The 19,777-nt window shown below is 44.5% G+C and overlaps 1 protein-coding gene across 1 annotated transcript in view; it reads left to right on the top strand.

Annotated features, from left to right (window-relative positions):
- The window catches only part of NSD1 (nuclear receptor binding SET domain protein 1), a 58,247-nt gene that overhangs the window by 6,330 nt on the left and 32,140 nt on the right, over window positions 1–19,777 (top strand). Inside the window, exons 2-4 of the mRNA XM_074156344.1 lie at window positions 10,148–10,283; window positions 13,276–13,448; window positions 15,444–18,018. Of these exons, the coding sequence (XP_074012445.1) occupies window positions 10,148–10,283; window positions 13,276–13,448; window positions 15,444–18,018 (2,884 nt within the window). The remainder of the gene's footprint in view (window positions 1–10,147; window positions 10,284–13,275; window positions 13,449–15,443; window positions 18,019–19,777) is intronic.

Genomic DNA, 19,777 nt, shown 5'->3' with positions numbered 1-19,777 from the left:
TTTCAGGCTCTATTCATTTGCGGACCCCTAAACACTTCCCAGGTGCAGACTCTTGTCTAGTGAATTTAAACCTATCAACAATAGCCTTGCTTGCTTTCACCGTGTCCCAGTGTTTTTCTGCGGCCATGGGTTTCCAGGCTGAGGTACAGAACAGGTTGCAAGCCTTAGTTACGGTGTCTGCCCTGGGTGAATTTTGGGTTGAGTCAAATGTAAGGTTGCGTTTGTGCTGCAGGTCCCTGACTTGCTGCTGTCCTGTGCTGCAGGTCGATAAAAGTTGCAGTTTGCTTTGCTGAAATAATAGTTACTGGAAGTTTAAATGTTACTTTCGGGCGTGTTGGCCTGAGTGCGGTGTTGCGGGTTAAGGTCGAGGTGGTGTTGGGAACCCCAGGGTGTGGTGATATCAAAGACATGGCTTGGCGCCCGCGCAGAGGTGTTTTCAGTGTGCTGTGGGACAGGAGTGGGACTGGTGGCTGGCATTGCCGTACCACCCCGGGGGGGGCGGCAGGGGGAGCTGCAAAGACCAGTTCATGGTTCAGCCTGCAGGGAGGTCAGAGTCAGGGGCAGGAACTGTGCTTCTTTAGGTTTGGAGGTGTTCCAGCATGGTCCTTGCAGTTGTGCCTGGGGACTATAGGCACCTCCTTGCTAAGTTTTGCATGGTGGTGCAGGAGCAGGGTGCCAGCGGGGGCAATACCAAGGACACGTGCAGGGCATAGGGGTATGTTTGGGCTCATGCAGGAACATGCCATCCTCCTCCCAGCAGGTAGCTGCAGCAAGGGGGTTGAGTAGTAGCAGGAGGGAGTTTGTGATGCCCGCAGAGTTGTGGATCTGTGCAGAGGCAGACTGGAAGGTGGAGAGTTGGGTGTCCCACTGGTTCAGTCCTGGGTAGCAGCATGGCATTGCTTTGGCTGATCTGAGCAGGTGTTTCTGACTCCAGCACCCAGGAGATGCTGCGATGCTGCTCTGAGGCTGACAGCCCTGGCAGGTGCCAGCTGAATTTCTCTGTTAAATTAGAAATCTGATTTCAGCGTGGCTACTCACAGTAGTTCTGCAGCAGTGATTAAATGCGCAACAGACATAAAGATGGACTTGGTGCACATCCGTCTCTCGTGTGTCCAGAAGCACTGATAAAGCCAAGAGGAATTTCAGCAGTGTGCTTTGCCTCTATTGAAGGATGGAAAAGCACTTGTTAAAGTTGACATGCTGACTTTCTGTCGTTACTATTAAGACTGCACCAAGATTTATCTCACCCGGGTCTTTGGAAGAATGGTAAAAAGAAATTGGAAGAAGAGTCCTTGTGTATCATCTCTCTTTCCCAGCACTTGTGAGGGCAGGCTGGCCCTGGCTGGGCACCTTCACTTCTGTCTCAAGCACAGCCCGAGCAGTAGGTTAGTACTAAGTTCACCCACTCAGCTCATTGTCTGGTTTGGTTGTAGCCTCATCAGTGATGGAGCTGCATGATCCACAAATGAGTGGCTTGTCCGGCTGTCTGCGGCACTTTCCTACTGCCTGTTTTGGGCTGAGCTGCTGCCCTGGCTCTACGTGAAGCAGCAAGTCTGGAAGTGGAAGGGGCAGCCCTTGGGATGTGCCTGGCATTGGGAAGGGAGTGGTTGGGGAGAGCTGTTGGTGAGGAGCAGCAGGTAAGGCTGCCAGGCAAAACTTTGTTTGTGTGAGTTCTTGATGGGGAACTTGTTCTGTGGGTTACGTATGGCATTGGACAGCTGCGAACGCTGCTGGAGATGGCACGTTCACACTGCTGTGCTCTTCAGAAAAAAACAGTTTTATGGGTAATAAAGTAGCAGCGTAAACTTGTATTAACTTTCAGACACTCATCAGAACTAATGCACTGGGGACTCATTTTTCATTTTCAGACATGCAGAATTAAACTTTTTTGTGTGAGAAACCAGAAGTGTTGAGTTGGCTAGAGCAATCCAACAGAGTGGTGTGTACCAGCCAAAGGATGGAGTGTCTTTTGGTTTGGTATTTTTTAGGGAAAAGTGATCAGAGAACAATTCCTTGCACAGTAGTGTCTTGGCACACTGAGAACCTCCAGCTTCTTTTTTCAGCTCTGGTTGGGCCTCCAGTGCTGAGTGCAGCAAGGCTCTCACCCTGAGCCCTGCTTGAGGCTTCCATGTTCCTCTTGTTTTGGAGAGTGTATTCATGACTTTCCCTCCCACTGTCAGTGGTAAGATAGAAACCTGCCTGTTGCCCAATGCGAGAAGGGCGAGGAGCAGGGTGGTTATCTCCTTTTTAATAGTTCCTCTGCTTGCCCTGATGTTACTTTGTTGTTTGCTTTTCTCAAGTACCTGTTCAGACTTCTTACTGTTCTGGCTAATGTGGTGACTGCCCACAGATTTCTAAGTAGCAGCAGTGAAACAAGTCAGATTCTTCTGAATTTTGGTTGGCTCTTCTCTCACAGTATGTATGCGAGTACATTTAGGAAGCTGGATTCACAACACGAAGGCTGGGAAGTCTCTCTGAAGCGTAAGTTTGCAGGACCTGATGATTGAAGCATGAACTTCCTCAGGGCATGGCTCCAAGTGTGGATATCAAGAAATAAACAAGCACAAGATAAGTTTATTGCACTGCTAGTGTTCAAAACTCTGTTTTAATTTTTAATAGGGATTCAGCAAAAGCAGTTGAAATTTTAAATGCAAATTAAAACCTAATTTTATGTGAACAGAACATGTAATTTTTGTTTGTTTTGGAAAGATGGTTCAATTGGGCAGGGGCAATTTACATGCTGAAAAATAGCACCTCGTTTTTAGGAGGTTATGGTCTTGCGTAAGTGGCATCTTTGCGTTTGAACTAACAAAATGGGATTGTACCTTTTCCTGTGGGCGAATCATAATTTCTCCAGAAGATTAAATTTGCAAGCCCTGGTTGAATGTTTGTTGCTTTTAAAAAAGCCCAAACAACCCAAACCAAAACAACCAAGAAGCGAGTGTTTGTAGTTATGTGTTTGAGTCAACCCAAACTCCCGGTTTTTAGCTGTTGAGGTTCTAATCCGGTATTCACTCTGCACTGCATGTACATGTTGTTCTCTAGTACCGCTTCATTCCAGTTACAGCTTTAACTGTAATTGATACAGTTTACATGTATAAATTAGAATAGCTAAGTTTCATTTTGGACAGTTTGAATCTGTTTTTCATTTCATGGATTTAGAACTTCTTTTCTGAAAATAAATGTGTTTATCAGATGACTTGCCTGTAAACAATTTGTTTGATAATGTAAAGGAGCACCAAAGTAAGGCTGAAAAGGGGCAGATCTGATGACCTGGTTTCAGTTTGGGTTTTTTTGCTAGTTCTCTGACATAACAAGATATTTGTTGATATTTGTCCTTTGTGACACTTGGCAAAGTTCTGGTAATGCCTGTGGTTCTTCTCTTGCTTGAAAAAATTAGTGCTGATTAAAAGAGACAGATTTAAAGAGAACTTGATTTATCATTTAAATGCATGCAGATAAGCAAGCGTGAGAGTTTTTCCTCTGTGTCAGGCTGCTGGCAGTAATTTGAAATCTTCTGTATGTTTGTGTGTCTGGATTTCTCTCCACCAGGGATCTGGGTGAGACCGTACCCCTTGGCTCTCCCACTTCCTCCTCCTGCCTTCCTCAAATCTTGCCATCAGGTGCATTTCTGGTTATTAGGGTGCTGAAGTGCCAAAGCTTTCTATTACACTGCTGTTCCATCCAATCTATAAGGAAAATGATCTCCATTAAGAAAGCAATGAAACAGAAATGCTCTTAACCAGTTATCTAGGTGTCTGAGGTTTTGGTGTTCTCACATCAGTCCATTCTTTCTTTAAAATCCATACACTTACAACTCCTGAACTTGATACAGATGCTTTGGGGTATATGAATTACCCAATGGAGCGCGATCAGCTCTATTCATGATAGTTCATTCGTACGTAGTACCCGCTGCATTTGTAGGCTGCCGCAGCCTGGAAAAGGGTACAAAAAACTAGCCAAAGACAACAGATATCCGTAAGCATGTAGATAACAGAAGTTTGGCTTGTATCATAATCTCTGCTGTATATTTTTGCTAGCGAATATTTAATTAGTGAGTATTTAACACTTATCTGGGACCATTATCACACAGGTAGTATACTTTTTCAGGCACAAATGTAGGTCAGATGCCTGTTTGCTTTTTGCTGTGGTGCTGAAGCCCAAGGAAGACTGGAGCGGTGGGGTGGCAAAGCATGTCCCCATGTCCCCAGCAGCACAGGCTGCCTGTGAGTTTCCAGCAGGCTTCTCTGACGTCTGCGTTTGACGTGAAGCTTGCCGTAAATTTAAGCACCAGTGTGATGATTATTCTGGTGAGGGTGGTGATGGTTTCAGCAGATAGGCCATGCAGGTGTTGTGGTTTGGGTGGAGTTTTTTTTACATACTTACTCCAGTTGGGCTTACCCTGTTCCCTGAGCAGGGATTTATTCCTCATAGCGGAGCACAGAGGGCTGCTGCTCTGCCTGCCCGAGTGCAGCAGGTTCAGCATCGCGGCCTCTCTCTAAAGGCTTAAAGCTCATATGCTTTGTAATGCTACTTTGTATGGAGGAAACTTTGATGACCTCTTTTTGCTTGGCTTCAAATACTTCTTAAGCTATGAAGTAGATACAATTTAATTTTCTTTCCATTTAATGTTTTTTTGACCGATTTTTGCTGTCAGAAAAGCTCCTTTAAAATAAAAATCTTTGCTAATGAGAATTTATATTTTGGCTTTCATCGCAAGCAGTTATTAATTTCGGTTCTTGACTTTGCTTCAGTGTTGTTCTTAATTTCATCTTCTTTTTATCTTCCATTCACAAGGAAAGATTACTTCCCAATTCCTGTCGTCTTTCAGTCTATCTGTATTTGTTCATTTCTCAGTGCATAAGCGTTGGAGCTGAGCAAAATAATGAACGGCAGATCACTTAGATTTCTTTCCACCCTCCCATCCTTAAGAGCAGGATGGTGGTAGGAGTTGTACTTTTAGCTATCCCTGACTGTCAGCAGCAGTCACTGTATGAGAGTTACAGCCATCGCTGCCTCGTTTCTATGATGGGAGCTCAAGGATCTTGGACCTCCCCTGTGATAGGAGCTGTATGAACTCGGGACAGAAGGATAAGCCTGAGCTCAGAGGGTTGAGGTTGAAGGTGTTCTGCTTTGTCTTAAACCGTAAGTTAACTCAGTGAGGTTGAACTTTAGCTGGAGGGAAGCACCATCTCAAGAAAACTCTTGGAAAAGCTTTAGCGATGCCCTTTCAGGCTAGTTCTGGGAGTGCTTTTTTTAGTAGAATTTGCCCCAGTTGCTGCCTCTCCTTTGCAAGGGCAGAGGGTGAATAACAGGTTGTGTGATGTGAAATGGCAGGAGTTGGGAGTGTCATGTCCTAGGCATGGTGCACCTGTGACACCAGCTGTGTGGCTGGTTGTGGTAATAGATACTATGTCGAGCAGATTGTTTGGCCCGGGCTAATCCAGGTGCCTTTTTTTTATTTTATTTTTATTATTCATGTCAGGAAAAAAGGGAAAAAGAGCTGCTGATCTTTAGCCATATCTAGGGTGGGTTGGTGGCTCTTAGGAATTAGGTGAACTCTTTGTCATCTCATACTGTTCAGGAAAAAAACTAATGATCCTTGAACTTCAAATAAAAAAAAGGCAGTGGTGGGCAAGGCAGTGGACTGACCCTCACCAGGCTTCCAGTTCTAACTAATAAGAAGTAGGTATTGGGAACAGCTTGTTTGTAATCCTGGGGGTAGGTGGGCTGCAAGGAGAAGCATGAGAGTTGCTCCCCAAGGAATGAGAAGGTTTGAAGAGAGACTGGGAGCTAATGGGGCAGAGTTGTTGCTGTCTGTGCCAGCTTGTGTGCAGGCTGTGACTTACCTGGCAGCTACTCCTGGGGTGAGATCTGCTCAGGAGATAGCCTGGGCCCTGGGCCCAGGCTATCTGCTGTGCTTCTGCCTTCCTCTCCGCAGAAAGGGCTGTTAGTGACATTGTTTATACTGTATTGTTTAATTATCGTTTGGATGTGCCGCCTCCTTTTATTTTCTTCCTTGGCTTTGGTTCTGTCCAATTCTTGCCTGAAACAGGCTTGGCAGGACCTTTCTTCGTTATTCCTGGGCATCAGTAGCTTCCTTCTTTCTTTTCTCCATCCTTCTCCCGCACAATTTCTTTTGCTGCCCCAGCCTTTCTCCAAAAGCGTGTTCTGTCCCTTCCTTCATTCAATAATGTTATGTTTATAATTAAGTTAGGAATAAACTATAACAGGGCTATTTTGGCCAAGCATTTCCGTGATGGCTTTCCAAAGCAGATTTGAATTTAAAGTGTGCAGGGCTATGATGGCTGCAGCTCAATGCTTGGACTCTGGACAGCTAGGCTCTTTGGGTACATGATACTGAAAATCTTAGTCTGTAACAATATATATCTATCTGTCCCTTTGCTTGCAGTTTGATCTTAACTGTGGTTGTGTCCCCGGTCACGCTGTTTGGGCACACAGGGTGGCTGCAGCTGTGACATGCTGCACTGGAGATGATGGTACTTGCTTTAGTTACACAGAGATGACCAGTGCTGCGGGAAAGGTGCACCCCGTGGCTGTCAGCATATGTGTGTCTATGTTGACTTGTGCTTTGTGCCGCTTCTTCCAACAACATTAATGGGCTGAACAGCAGCTTCAAGCGACATAGCCAGGGGTGGTTACTGGATAAGCGTTGTTTTTGACACTTTTTAATGATGTGGTTATTTTAAAGGGGAGAAGAGTGGTGAGAGACAGTTGAGGACTGACAGTATGTGTACAATAATAAAATCACTTAGAAATGTAAGCTTTTTTTGCTTGACACGTTTCACATTTGCCTCATGACGAGAATTTCAAGAGGGCGGGGGTACTTGCTTTCTATTAGAAAGCCTCCTTTCTCGTGAAGATGAGCGCCGACTTTTGGTATTTCACTTAGCGAATTGCAGACTGGTGTGTTTGGCATAGTACAAATTCAGGAGGTTACTTTCAAGGTAGAAGTGTTTGTGTCGTCCTGCTGCTGAGGCTTGTGAGCCTTTCCTCAGTCATCAGTGGTTATTTGGGGTCTTGCATTGGTGGAGAGGGTTTGATTAAAAACATCTGCCCTTTTTTTTTTTTTTTTTTTATTAAAAACATTCTTGTTCTCTCCAAAAATAGCACAAAGTGATCTAAAATACTGTGTATCGTCTAGAGTTTAGGCTGTAGCTTGTCCCATCAGGACAGCAAATTAATGCCAAACAGTTGATAACGGAGCAGACAGTGCTCACTCCTTTTAGGAGAATATCTAATAATACAAACCCCGCGATGTTGCTCTCCGACAAAGCAATGCAGTGTCCTTCCCTTCTGCACTAAACCAGTCTCTTACCTGCTTTGTATTTCTCAGTGCATCTCCACCGGAGTTATAACGTGGTACCTACCTGGTGTTCAGTAGCTCACAACTTTTCTTGTTATTTAAACACTTGAACATTTCCATGCTCTGTAGGTAAACAGTACTCTGGCTGTATGTAGGGACTAGCTCTGAAGTTAGTTGTGTTTAAAAAAAAACAAAACAAAAAAAAAAAAAAACAACCCACCAACTTATTGCAGGGCTGGATTTTTGGCCTTTGGGATATATTAGCAGTTTGATCTTGGCATAGTAAATGTTAATTGTAATAGGAATGAAATTTGTTGTATTCTGACCCAAGAAAGTAATGCTTTGGGGCTGTAATTCTACCATTGTGCAGTAGAGCTTAAAGGAAGAGACTTGCTGTACCTGGAAACGATAATAACTGCTGTTTTCACACCTCTGCCAGTGGTGTCGGTTTTTGGTGGTGGTTTTTTTGGTGGTTTTTTTTGGTTTTTGTTTTTTTTTATGTTAAGGCATCTCTGGCCGGTTGGTGGGTTTTTAGGGGGAGTGGAGAGAACATAGTGCAAGACAGTGAGCTGCAGTGACTGCAGGGCTCTTCCTGGGGGCATAAGAACATGGTGCTTCCTGATCTGCCTCTTCCACCCACTGGTGGGGCCTTTGTGGTGGGTGATGATGAGGCCAACATCTGCCCACCTGTGTTGGGGAAGGGAGAGAACAAACTGGGGAAGAATGAGAATAGCTGTGGAAAGAAAAGAAACTGTTTTAACATTGCCTGCATAGTTTTTTTTGAAAGCCACGTTTTCATCAGGCATCTGTGTGGGGTATTAGAGGATGACAAAGAGTTGATTTAAATGCAGACTTGCCTCTAGGCGGTGGTTGTGGGTGTCCCTCAGGTGGATGGGTGTGAATGGCTTTGGCAAATCTCCAGCATAGTTTTACGGCTCCGTCCAGCTGACTCTGCTCAGGTTACAGGTGTCGGTAGGATGCACATATTGTGTGTGTACTATGCACTGCATTTGAGACAAGTCATTAGGTATATATACGCCCTTTAAAGCCTAGCGTTGAAAAATGTGTAAAAACAGTTAAAAAAAAAAAGATGCAAAAGTCTCATTTACAAGAAGAACACAAGCTGGAAATGGACCCCAAAAAAAGGGGTTTTGCATCTGAAAGTGCATCTGCATTTCAAAAGCACCAGCAAAGGCAGCACCTTTCCGAGCTCTTGGATGGGTGTTTTTGTTGCAGAAAGCCTGTGTCTGTGGCACGGTGGTGTCACGAAGGCTGCAGCAGGACTGGCGGAGCGAGGGTCTGCAGCCCCTGCCTGGTGCTCCTTCACCTTCCCGTTCCTGAGCTCCTGCTCAGCGATAAGTTATTGCGTGGCTTTTGATGACTGAGTGAGAAGAATTTCAGCAATGTAGTCTGCAACGTCATTACCTGGTTTTGCTCATGTAACGGAGGGGTTTATCCTTCTGTATTTTCTTTAACCACATGAGGAAAACCCATAACACTCAAACTGAAGTGGAATATACCTTTTATTAGAGAGGTCTGTTGGGTTTTAGTTGCTAGGATGTTGAACTGTGAATTGCGAGAGACGTGCCTCTGGAAGGGTGTTGAGCAGGACAGAGAAGTGAAGTGAGAAGGTGCGTGTTTGTGCTATGACAGCTTTAACGAGGAGCATATTGCTGATGCTTATTGGCAAGAATAATACCTGCGGCACTTCTTAGAGCTCTAAAAATGCTGAACCCACCTGGGACATGTCGTTTGCTGGTGGTGGTAAACAGGCAGGACACCCCACAGCTGGGCACGGGGACTCCTGTATCCTGTGAAAACCTATTGTACCCTGTCTTGGCTTAATTAGTCACAACACCGGTAAGCTCCTGAATCCTCTTCTTGGCAGAGGTCCTGCTGGTAGCACGCTGCCAGAGAGTGTGCATACTTAGCAAACAACACGGGATCCGCTCTTCAATAGCGAGGCAGAAATTACATTAAGCAGTGTTAGGGTTTTTTGCGTTGAAAGATTTTGACGTTCTTGTGATCACTGCGTGGCCCTGGGAAGCAGAATGGGTTTGGGCATCTGTTTCTACAGAGGCAATACTTGTGAGTGGGTTTTGGAGACAGGCAAAAACTATGTGTCTGTCTGTCTCCTAGAGGGGGGATGACTACCATTGTGCTCCCTGTCTCCTGCTTTGTAGTTTTGAGGCAGAGCAACGGCAGTTGTGCTCATATAAAGTAAAAATTAGGACACAAGGGTGTTTTTCTGATTGTATATGCTTTTGGTTTCAAATACTTTATGGTGAAGCTTTTTCCTGAGCACATATGAGAAGCAGGAAAGTTATTACCTTGTACATACTAACTTTTTTTTTAATTGATAAATGCTTAATTTGCTGTTCTCATCACCTTCTTCCAGTGAGGAATATTTCATTGTCTCTTATTACTGCTTTTTCTGTACCCTGCAACCTTTGAAATTAACAAATTGGTGTTAGTGAAGTAATGGGGGCTGGTAGTGACTCCAAATATTGACCTGCTCAAATGTGTGAAGTTTAAGTGCAGTCATTTACCAGAGGTCATGTTCCTTACTACAAAAAAAAAAAAAAAAACCACCAAAAAACAACCCCCTCAAATCCTGGTTTATTGTTTCCTTCTTTCAGAAGGATGGGGAGTACCATTGTGTTCTTTGAAGGTGTAGGAGCCATTAAGTAAAATCAGGACTTGCTTTTTAATGTAAATGTCTCTGGTGGCCAGATGTAATCTGCACACAGGGGGGAGGCAAATCTCTTTAAAAGCATCTGGAGCTTTAGTGATTTCTTGTGTTCTGGTTTTTCCCCAAAGATCCGAGCCAAGAAGAAACCTACTCCAGTGAAGTATGAAGTTGGGGATCTTGTTTGGGCCAAGTTCAACAGACGCCCATGGTGGCCATGCACAATTTGTCATGACCCAGTGCTGGACTGTCACTCTAAAATGAAAGGTACTGTATCTACCCAGACCACAAAGTTGAGGTGTTGCATATGGCAGGGTGCTGCAGTTTTTAATTAATTTAAAAAACATTTCTGGCCCTTGAAAGGTATGAAGAAATAGACTCTATGGTGCAAGACTTGGACCCATAAAGCAGACTTAGATCAGGGAGGTGACAGGAGAAAGATAGGGCTGAGGTTGATGAAAGCGGTGCGGGTAGCTGTTGGACGTGTAGGCTTTCCTTCCTGGGGTATAGGAAAGATGAGTGGCTGGGCTGAGCTCAGGGCAGTTCAGAAGAAAGAACAGCCCCTTGAGAAAAGGATGCAAAGAAAGAGTAGAGAAAAAGGAGGTGGATGAGGGAAATGAGGACAGAGACGTGCAACAGGTGGGCAAGCAGAGCTGGGAAGCCTGGAGTGTGTGAGGACACAGAGGGTTGGTCAGGCTTGGAGAACAGGAGGCTGGAGAGGCTGAGAAGCAGGGTGTGGGGTAATGTGGTGTAGCTGCTGAATGCTTGAAGGTGTGAGAAAGTGTGAGAGGAAGTGAGATTTTTGTTTGGCATAGGGAAGCAAGGGGCTGTTTATAGGGAAATATCAGAAAAACGTGGAGATGGATCCACATAAGTGAAAGTTTAGGGCATAGAGACTATGCCATCTGAATCTGAGGGGAAGAGATGGGGAAATGACAGAGCTGTGCATGCATGAATGTGGGGGAGGACCAGGAAAAAGAGTCCTACAAACTTAAGGCAGGGAAGTGTAGGTGAGTGATCGAGAGAACAGACGGGAAGTAATTGTGATTTGGGAATTGCATCTCATTTGAAAGGCTCTCACAGTGCTTTTAGGATAATACTAGCTGCCATGGGGAGACTGGTACAAATGGAAAGGCTTGTTTATTTGTTCCTGGTTTACCCTTCTAATTCTTTTTGTTCTGTAGGCAACTGGAAACCCCTTGAATTGGTGTTCTCTGCCACTGACAGCTCTGTAGACTGGTGAGGTTGCCACTCACTGATGTATTTCTCTCCAGTTTTTGTGGCCCTTGCCAGCCTAAGAACCAAGTGCTGAGAGCAGTTAGACTTTTTTTCAAGCGGTTATCAACTGGGAGCCCTCTATTATTTCTCTAGAGACATGAAGTACCTTTTCTACATTGTGCTCACGTCATCCCCAAGTCTGGTTGCTGTAGTTGTCTTCTGTGCGATTTTTCCACCTTCCCCTTCATTCTTTAGGAAGATTCATCCTGATTCTAGATAATACTGAGTGTGCTGTTTCAAATGGTCCCTTTTGAGATCTTAAATTCCGATTGAAGATGTTGCCAGAAGATATGCCAGACGTATATTCTCCCCCCACATCCTCCCCCATGAAATTTTGGACAGGATTTAATGTATATAGCTGTCCAGTAATCTCCTCTCAGCCTGTGTATGATGATTTCTAATAAAGGAATTCTGCAGGGAGGAAACATGCTATTAACAAATTCCAACAAGGTCTGATCTCCAGCTACGTGATAGACTCTCCCTCCCATTGTGTTTTATCCGTGTTCAAACCAATAGAGCTCTGGGGAAAATTTAGTTTTCCAGTTGTAGCTCTATGTAATCTGCTCATCTCCCCTCCCCGATGCCGAGGTGGCAGAGCGGGTGGATCTGAACTCTGGCGCTTTTGGGCAGGGGAAGCTGCCGGGGCTCTCTCCGCACCGTACAAAGCACGGTCCTCCTGCCTTGGCTCTCCTGTTGCCAAGGGAACAAGCCCTTCAAAACAAGACAGGTCGCTTCAAACTCATCACTTGCGCAAAACCCTCTTCTCTTGGGTTTGAGGCATGATGTTCTGTTTAAAGCAGTTTTCCTTTTCTTGGCAAGCTCTTGACTTGAAGATTTTTGGAGCTGGAAGATTGAGGCTCAGTGGCTTGAGTCCCAATTCTGGCAATGGGATGGATAAAGTCTGTCATCTTTGCCCTTGGTTTGATGTTGCCCTGGTCACCTGGGACCGCCTCTCAGGGGTCTTGATTGATGAGAATCTCAGTGTCGGCAGCTCTAAAGGCCGGGCTGCTGCACTGTGCTGGCACTCGTGGCAGAAGCAGCACAAACCAAATGGGCTGTGACATCTAGGCTACGTGTTCAGAGGGTGAAGGTGTTCCCAGGAGAACGTGAAGCACACATTGCAGCGAAATGCAGGGGGAAGTTTATATCCCTTGTTTCAAGCCTTGCTTACTCTGTTCTAATGCCTGTAACCTGTCCTTTTTCACCAGCACACCCAGTACTGGTTCAGTTCCTAGTTGTACCATGTCTGTTCAGCATTCTTGCACAGAAAGCACCTTCGTAAAATCTTTGATTGTGCCCTTGTGACTGAGTTTCTTCTCTTGCTCAGCACCTTTGTGCCCAAAGTATGGAGATACTCATTACAACTAACACTTTGTCATGTTGGACCAGTCCTTGGAGAGTGTCCGTGTGTACTTACTTAAATGCTGCTGTTAATGTTTTATGTCCTGAGTAAGAGTGAGTTTGGCAACAAAGCATTGAACAAGATGGGTTATATCGTAGTGGGGGGAGATTTGACTTGTGTGAGTAAATCCTACCCAGAAGGATGCCGTTTCTGGGTGTTGCTGGCACGCTTGCCTTTTCCCAACGGTCAAGTGAAGTGGACTGTTTAATCATTAATCAGGGAGTAGCAAAAAAGAAATGTACAGCCTACTATGTTGTGTTTCTCAGGGAAATAAATATTTGGATAGTTTTGCAATTATTTTTTTGTATAGCCAAACTGTGGTCTTTTCTCTAGGGAGACGACCCATCTTAAATCTGTTAATCAGTTTTTTGTAAGAAAAACCCCATAATTTAGAAACAGACAGCAGAGCTCAAAGGAGTCTCTCTTAGTTCTGACTAGAAATCCTCAGAACCGGCATTCATGTGGGCATGTTATTAAGCAAAAAGTACTGGCAAATTGTTACCACTTCTTGTGATTCTTTTTGTGTGTCTTTATTTTGTTATATGCGAGGGGTTAATTCTGTTAAATTTCTCAAAATAGTTTCCAATCGGAGACCGTACCGAGAGTATTATGTGGATGCCTTAGGAGAACCTTCAGAGAAAACCTGGGTTGCTGGGAAAGCTATTGTCCTCTTTGAAGGAAGACATCAGTTTGAAGAGCTGCCTGTTCTTCGGAGAAGAGGAAAGCAAAAGGAAAAAGGCTACAAACATAAGGTGAAAGAACTGTTTTCTCTTAATATGTTTTTGATTCTTTGAATCCGCATAGTACAAAGTATTCCTTTATGCCTGGAATTGCACTTTGACAACTTGCTTCTGTGACAGTGACTGCAGCAACACTGCCAGGGAAGTGGTTCTTTGCATCCTTACAATGAGCATAGTTTATAAGCTGCCAGGAGTTTCTAGGCTTCTTTTTATGTTGGGGTGTGGTTTGCTGCTTTTAGTGCCCCAGACAGCTCTGAGAGGCAGAGGAGTCAGGTCTGTTGTTGTGAGATCTGTTTGGAGGCGCAGCCCTCTCCTGATGTGTATTACAGCGTGCTTCTAAATAACTTCCTGCGCTCTCTGGCAGCCTCTTTTGGCTGATCTGAAGCAGAGGTGGAGTTGCACGCTTCACTAGATCACTGAGTGAGATAAAGCAGTGGGGTTTTTAGCCCTGCTTCAGTAATTCATTTTCTTTATAGAAACCTGTTAGGACTTATAATTTGACTTGGAAAACGCTTTGTCAGTAAGCCTGTGGGAATGAGTTTTGTGGCTCATCGCATCATCTCCGTTTCCAACCATAACAGCCCGGAGCAGTTGTAGCCAGTGTAATGTAATGTGACACAGGGGTCTGGTCTACATCTTAAGGAAGGTGACTGAAGAAATGAACTTTTTAGAATTGCTGAAGTGAAGAAGTGCAGAGGCCACTGCAGGAGAGCAGATAGTCATATTAGGCAGTGGTGTCTGGTTTTTCTTACCTTTTTTCCAAAAAGTTTATTACCAGTTATGTACTTAACCTATGTTAGTGGAAAACCATCAGATTAAATGTGCTCTTGCACATGTGAGTCCCCAGGTGTAATGCTTCATTTGGTTTTCCTTTTCCAAGCCATTTCTTGAAGGAGTTCTCTCCTTGTTTGCCCAGCCCCATACAACTAGTTACATGCTCCTAAGTAACTTTTCTTGTCCTAGAAGTGCTGCACAGCTAGAATCTCATCCTATATGTAAATGGCGGTGCCAGTGTGGCTGCAATAGAGGGAATCAAGTGGTTTTTGCTCGTATAAATGTTTAGGTTTGCATCCCTGGAAGCCAACACCTGATGCAAAGCTGAGAGTTTTTGGCTGGTTTGCTATCAGGCTCCACACAATTTTTTTTTTTTTTAAATCTGCTGAGATTTTGTTGTCGTGGTTTTCTTTTTAAAAGAAAAGTGTCAGAAATTTGAGTTGTTCCTCCTGCCTTGAAATTGATTTTGATTTTAGGAGCAGTTGTGAAGCCTTTGATTTGCTGTTATGCAGATAAAAACTACACATGCAGATAAGAAACAAGTTTCTTGCTGGTTTTAGATGTTAGCAGAGGTTCCTGTCCAGTATGCACTTTTATACTAAAGGTACAGGGTTAAAGCTGGGAGACTTCTCAGTAATGGATGTCTTGAATTTGATAGAGTACATTTTAGATAGGTGTGTGAATCTCATGTTTGTACCAAGGCAAGGTGATGGAGAGGGAAGATTGAATTGTGCTCTGAGTTCAAAGGGATGCAGGGAGAATCAAGAATGAGCAAAACAAACATGTCTCAAATACTTTGAGGAAAACGATGCTGCATTTGCCTTGAGAGGCTTATTGGCTCTTGCTTTGCATTTCTGTGCCAGGGGTCCATAGCATATGCATTCCCTTTTACAGGCTGTTGTGTTCAGGGTGTCATGGGATGCCAGGACATCTGGTTCCAGTGGAACCTGTGCTTACAGGGACCTTTTTGCTGTTTTGGGAATGCACAGGGATTTTTATTAGGCTCAGCAGGACTGCAGGGTACTTACCCAGGGGCAGTGTTTTCTGTGTCCGCTAGGCTCAATCTCTGGGAATCTGTGATTGTCTTAAAAGAGGCAAAATGCAAGATTGTCACCCTGTTCTGTGCCTTATGCACCTGGATCTCACGTTTGTCTTGTTGCTTACCCACTCAAATTTTTTCTTTCTCTCTTTTTTTTTTTTCTTTTTTTTTTTTTTGTCTCCTCCAACTTCAAGGTTCCTCAAAGATTTATGGCTAAATGGGAAGTCAGTGTTGGGCAGGCAGAAGACATTCTTCTCGGGGGGCCAGAGGATCAAAAGTGCAGCCAGAGCTCCAGCGAGCTGGACAGCGAGAAGGAAGTACAGTCAGAATACTATGCCAATGGCCCTGGAGCAGAAAGGGACAGGCAACTGAACGGCTGTTTTAAGTCTTTGGCGTTTGACTCCAGACACCCGGCCAGTGAAAAAGGAAAATTGCACATTAAGTCACACATGAAAAAAAACTCTGACAGCAGAAAAAGGACTAGAGTAAAAAAGAGTGGCACAAGAGGGGAAGCGTCTAGGGGAGAAATCAAAGAAAAAACGCCAGAGAGCATAGTTAGAAACATGATTGTTGGGGACCTACCAGATAAACACGCATCTCATGAACTTCGCCGGATTGCCAACAGCCTAACAGCATCCAACAGCACCAGGGAAAACCATTTGCTTTCCTCCTTTGGAGAAAGGCGTTTTGAAAAGACACCTTTGAAACCAGACTATGAGAATCGTAAAAGTGATGCTCTGAAGAACACTCTCCAAGGGGATTTGTTTTCCAGCGCATCTTTAGAGAGAGAGAAGAGCTCCCTGGGCATTTTGTGCAGTTCCAAATTACAGATACACTATTCTGCATCTGATGCTGGTATTGAGAAAAAGCAAACTGAATCAGACTCATCCTCTTCCCTCTCAGATGGTGGGAACAGTGATGTAGATACCGTGGACCAAAGTTCAGAGAGAGCATCTAGTGCTCTTGAAGTTAGTGATTCTTCAGATAAAGTGGAGAAGGAGTTTCCCATGACGTCAAGTGGAAACATTAAGCTTTCCATGTATCTTTCTCCGAAGAGCAACAGAAGGGCCAGGAAGAAGTCGTACAGAGATCGCAAACCTCTGGGAGGTTCAGTAACCAGCAGGCTTGATGCTGAATTTGCAGATGGGGAGCTTGAAGTAGGCTTCTCTGATGCTGAGATGTCATTGACAGCTCTTGAGTGCTCTTCAGATGTGAGAAATGACAATCTTTCCTTAGCAAACAAGCACACTACTCCCCAAAGTGTTTCCAAGGACAGCTCCTGGCCCGCTGTTGCAAATCAAGCGATCTTAAAAACGAAAACCTTGAAATTGCCCCGAATCAGGAGTATAAAATGCAAACATAAAGAAAAAGTTGCTGGGTTGGAGCCTTCTCTTGCAGAAGAGGAGGGTGTTGTGAATCGCTGCTCTTCTGATACCAAAGGTTTCTCTGGCCTTCAGAGAGATTCTCTTCAGAGAAGCGGAAAAGTTGATGGTCAGAAACTATTAAACAACATGCATGAGAAAACCAGGGATTCTGCTGAAATAGAAACGGCTGTGGTGAAACACGTCTTGTCAGAGCTGAAGGAACTGTCTTATCGGTCCATGAACGATGATGCTAGTGACTCTGGCACTCCAAAGGCCACAGTACCTTTACTTTTCTCTTCCGCCTCTGGCCGTTTGCCTATTGAGCCAGATTACAAATTCAGCACCTTGTTAATGATGTTGAAGGATATGCATGACAGTAAGACAAAAGAGCAGCAACTGATGACTGGTCAAAATATAGTCCCATTTCGAAATACCAGCACAGCTGATGGTTCTGGAAGCAATTCTGCAAGTGGTCTGAAGTCCTTGTCTATTGTAGGTCCCCCATATAAACTAGAAAAAAATGGAGATTGTGCCCAGGAAACAGTAAATCCAAACTCCGCTATAAGCAACTCCTCATTTTCACGCAATCCTCCAACCAAGTTGACGGGGATTGGTACTAATAAAAGGGAGCCCGCGAGTACTGCTGTTTCTGGGACAAATGGCACAAATTGCGTGCCCAAACGCAACTGTTCAAAATCTAAGCAGTCATCAAAGCTTGGAGATAAAACAGTTTCAAACAGAAAGGACTTAAAACCAGGAGGGCCAAGTAAGTTGCTAAGTCGGTTATCCCGAGATTCAGGAGAACATGCATTCCGCGTTCACGGTTTGGTTACCAGTCCTCTAGGTAATGAGGCAGAAGATACTGAGAGGAAAGAGTCTGTTGATTTAACAGAACATTCAACTGATGAAGACTCTGCCTGTTTATCTGATGACAATTTAGGTCGTATTGGAAGGAGACCTGAAGCTGGTAGAAATATTGAGAGCTGCACTTCCGCTGAAAATGGGGAGAGTCCAGACTTGGATTCAGAGGCAAATAGTGAGAGCTCTCTTGGTGATGAGTCTAATGATATAAATCACGTAGCACCCAAAAAGCGGTGGCAGCGTTTTAACCAAAGCAGTGCTAGATCTAATAAGCACATCAGTAGATCTAGGGATCAAGGAAACTTGGAGAGTGCCTTTGGCCTGAATTCTCGTGGCTTTTCACTGAAGGGAAATGAGTGCTTGGGACGTAGGCATTCCCCGCATTCAAAGGTGCTTGAGGGAGACCTGACAGATCAGGACTGTGAGAATCATTTAGACTTAGTTGAGAAACGTTTGAATGTGTGTGGTAAGCCAAACAACAGTGTGATGGACTCAGAAACAGAGCTTGGCAACTTTGCTCCCCAGTCTGAATTCTCTGCACAAGGTAAGGGAGCTGGACTTGCGCCAGAGTGTGTATTTGTATACATTTTATATCTTTTCATTTAAAGCATGAGTTGGGGCTGTTTGACAACATGGAGGTATATACATCTGAGCTGAAGAAAGTGTGATACCTTTTGGGTTCTCTGTAAGCACAGAGAACAAAGAAGGCAGAGCAATTTTGCTTGGCTTTTTGGTCAGAAAGTTTATATATATTACAAATCATTAGTTCCCCCACAATGAAAGGTAAAATGAGCATCCTTAGGGTTATTTTTTTTAAACTTATACCTTCATAATGTGTTGCTTAGAGCCATGTGCTTGATGTTAGCTGGATAGGTCAGCCTAGAAAGTTGTGGGAAACCGAGCTTCAATGGCTGCTCTTTTTTTGGTTTTTTTTTTCTGTTGCTGTTTGACGTGGAGTTTGTCTTCACTTTGTTCTGTAGGATTTCAGCAAGACAATGTGTTGGGGTGTTTTTTGCGTTTTAGTGTGGAATTTTATTAGCTGCTAATAAGGAATTGGGGAACCCCACAGATTTCCTAATTTATGTCTCTGGTGTGGCTGCCTGAGGGGTGAAGGGGAGAAGAGGGGGAAACTGCCAGGGAGGCTGGGCTGGAGGTGGGTCTGGAAGATGGCAGGCAGAAGTAAGGCAGCATCTCTGGAAGGGAAATGGTTGAGGAAAGAGGAGTCTTCCTTCCTTGGAGCTTCTGAGGACCACAAGGCCAGACAACCCTGCCTCTCCAAAAAGATGGGGACCTTTGGTTAAAGCCAAAAAAAAACCAAACCTGTGTGTGTGTGGAGAGAATAGGTCCGGCAGAACCGCATTCAGCATATGCCATCCTCAGGCTTCTGCAAAGAATCTGGGGAAGCAAACCTTACTGAACAACAACAAAATGATTTTTTTAAACATAGATTTCACCAAACTAAATTGCTCCAATCAATAATTACAACATCATAATTTCATATGACTTGACAGAATTTTGAACCTCTCTGCATGTTTTCACTTGCGTGTTCCCTCATGCACATGGTGGTGTGTGTATTTTGCTGTTAGGGGTTGCTGGAGGTTGCCTGCACCTCTGTTTGAGCATGGAAAAGGCAGCTCCTGGCTCAGTGGTCGTAGGAGCTGCCCAAGGCAAGTCACAGCAGGCACAGAAAACAAGCCCAGAGGGTGTAACACACGGGGTGAAAGTTCTGGTTTGAAATCATGACAAGCTTAATCATTCACTGACTCCTCTGGCTGTAGCTGTGTGTTTTTGAGGACTTAAGTCTTCACAGAGCAGGGGAGAGGATGCACGTTGTTCTGGGGCTGTCAAGGCTCTGCTGCATGAGTGCCAAAGCCTGACAGAGGGAGCAAGTTCCTCATTTGCAGTAAGATGCAGCCAGGTTATCACGGTTTCATGGTGGTTTTTGCAATTGAAGCATCCCTATATGTTGCTATGTGAGATGAAGATGCAAGTCTACAGAGAGAACTAGGGAAGAGCTGCCAAGAGTTAGTAATGTTAAAAGAAGAGGAGAGGAGCACAGAGCAGTCCTGGTACTGCACGCAAGGATGCAGCGAGGGCCTGGTTTGCTTGGAAAAGTGACAGATCAGCAACCTCAGTGTAATCTTAATTCCCCTGCCCTAAATAGCACGTGCACCTAAATAGCACCTTGAAGCACACCTGAAGCTTACCAATATGAATGTGTGATAGGGAGGCACTCTGTGTATGAGGAGGAGCTGTCTGGCTGCTGTAACACCCCCCGTGTCCTGGTGGTAGTGAGTAAACCT

This window comes from Numenius arquata, chromosome 11 (assembly GCF_964106895.1).
Source record: "Numenius arquata chromosome 11, bNumArq3.hap1.1, whole genome shotgun sequence".
In the NCBI taxonomy this organism is placed as follows: Eukaryota; Metazoa; Chordata; class Aves; order Charadriiformes; family Scolopacidae; genus Numenius; species Numenius arquata.
Note: the sequence above shows the minus strand (reverse complement) of the source record. Positions and strands in the feature narration are given on the sequence as shown.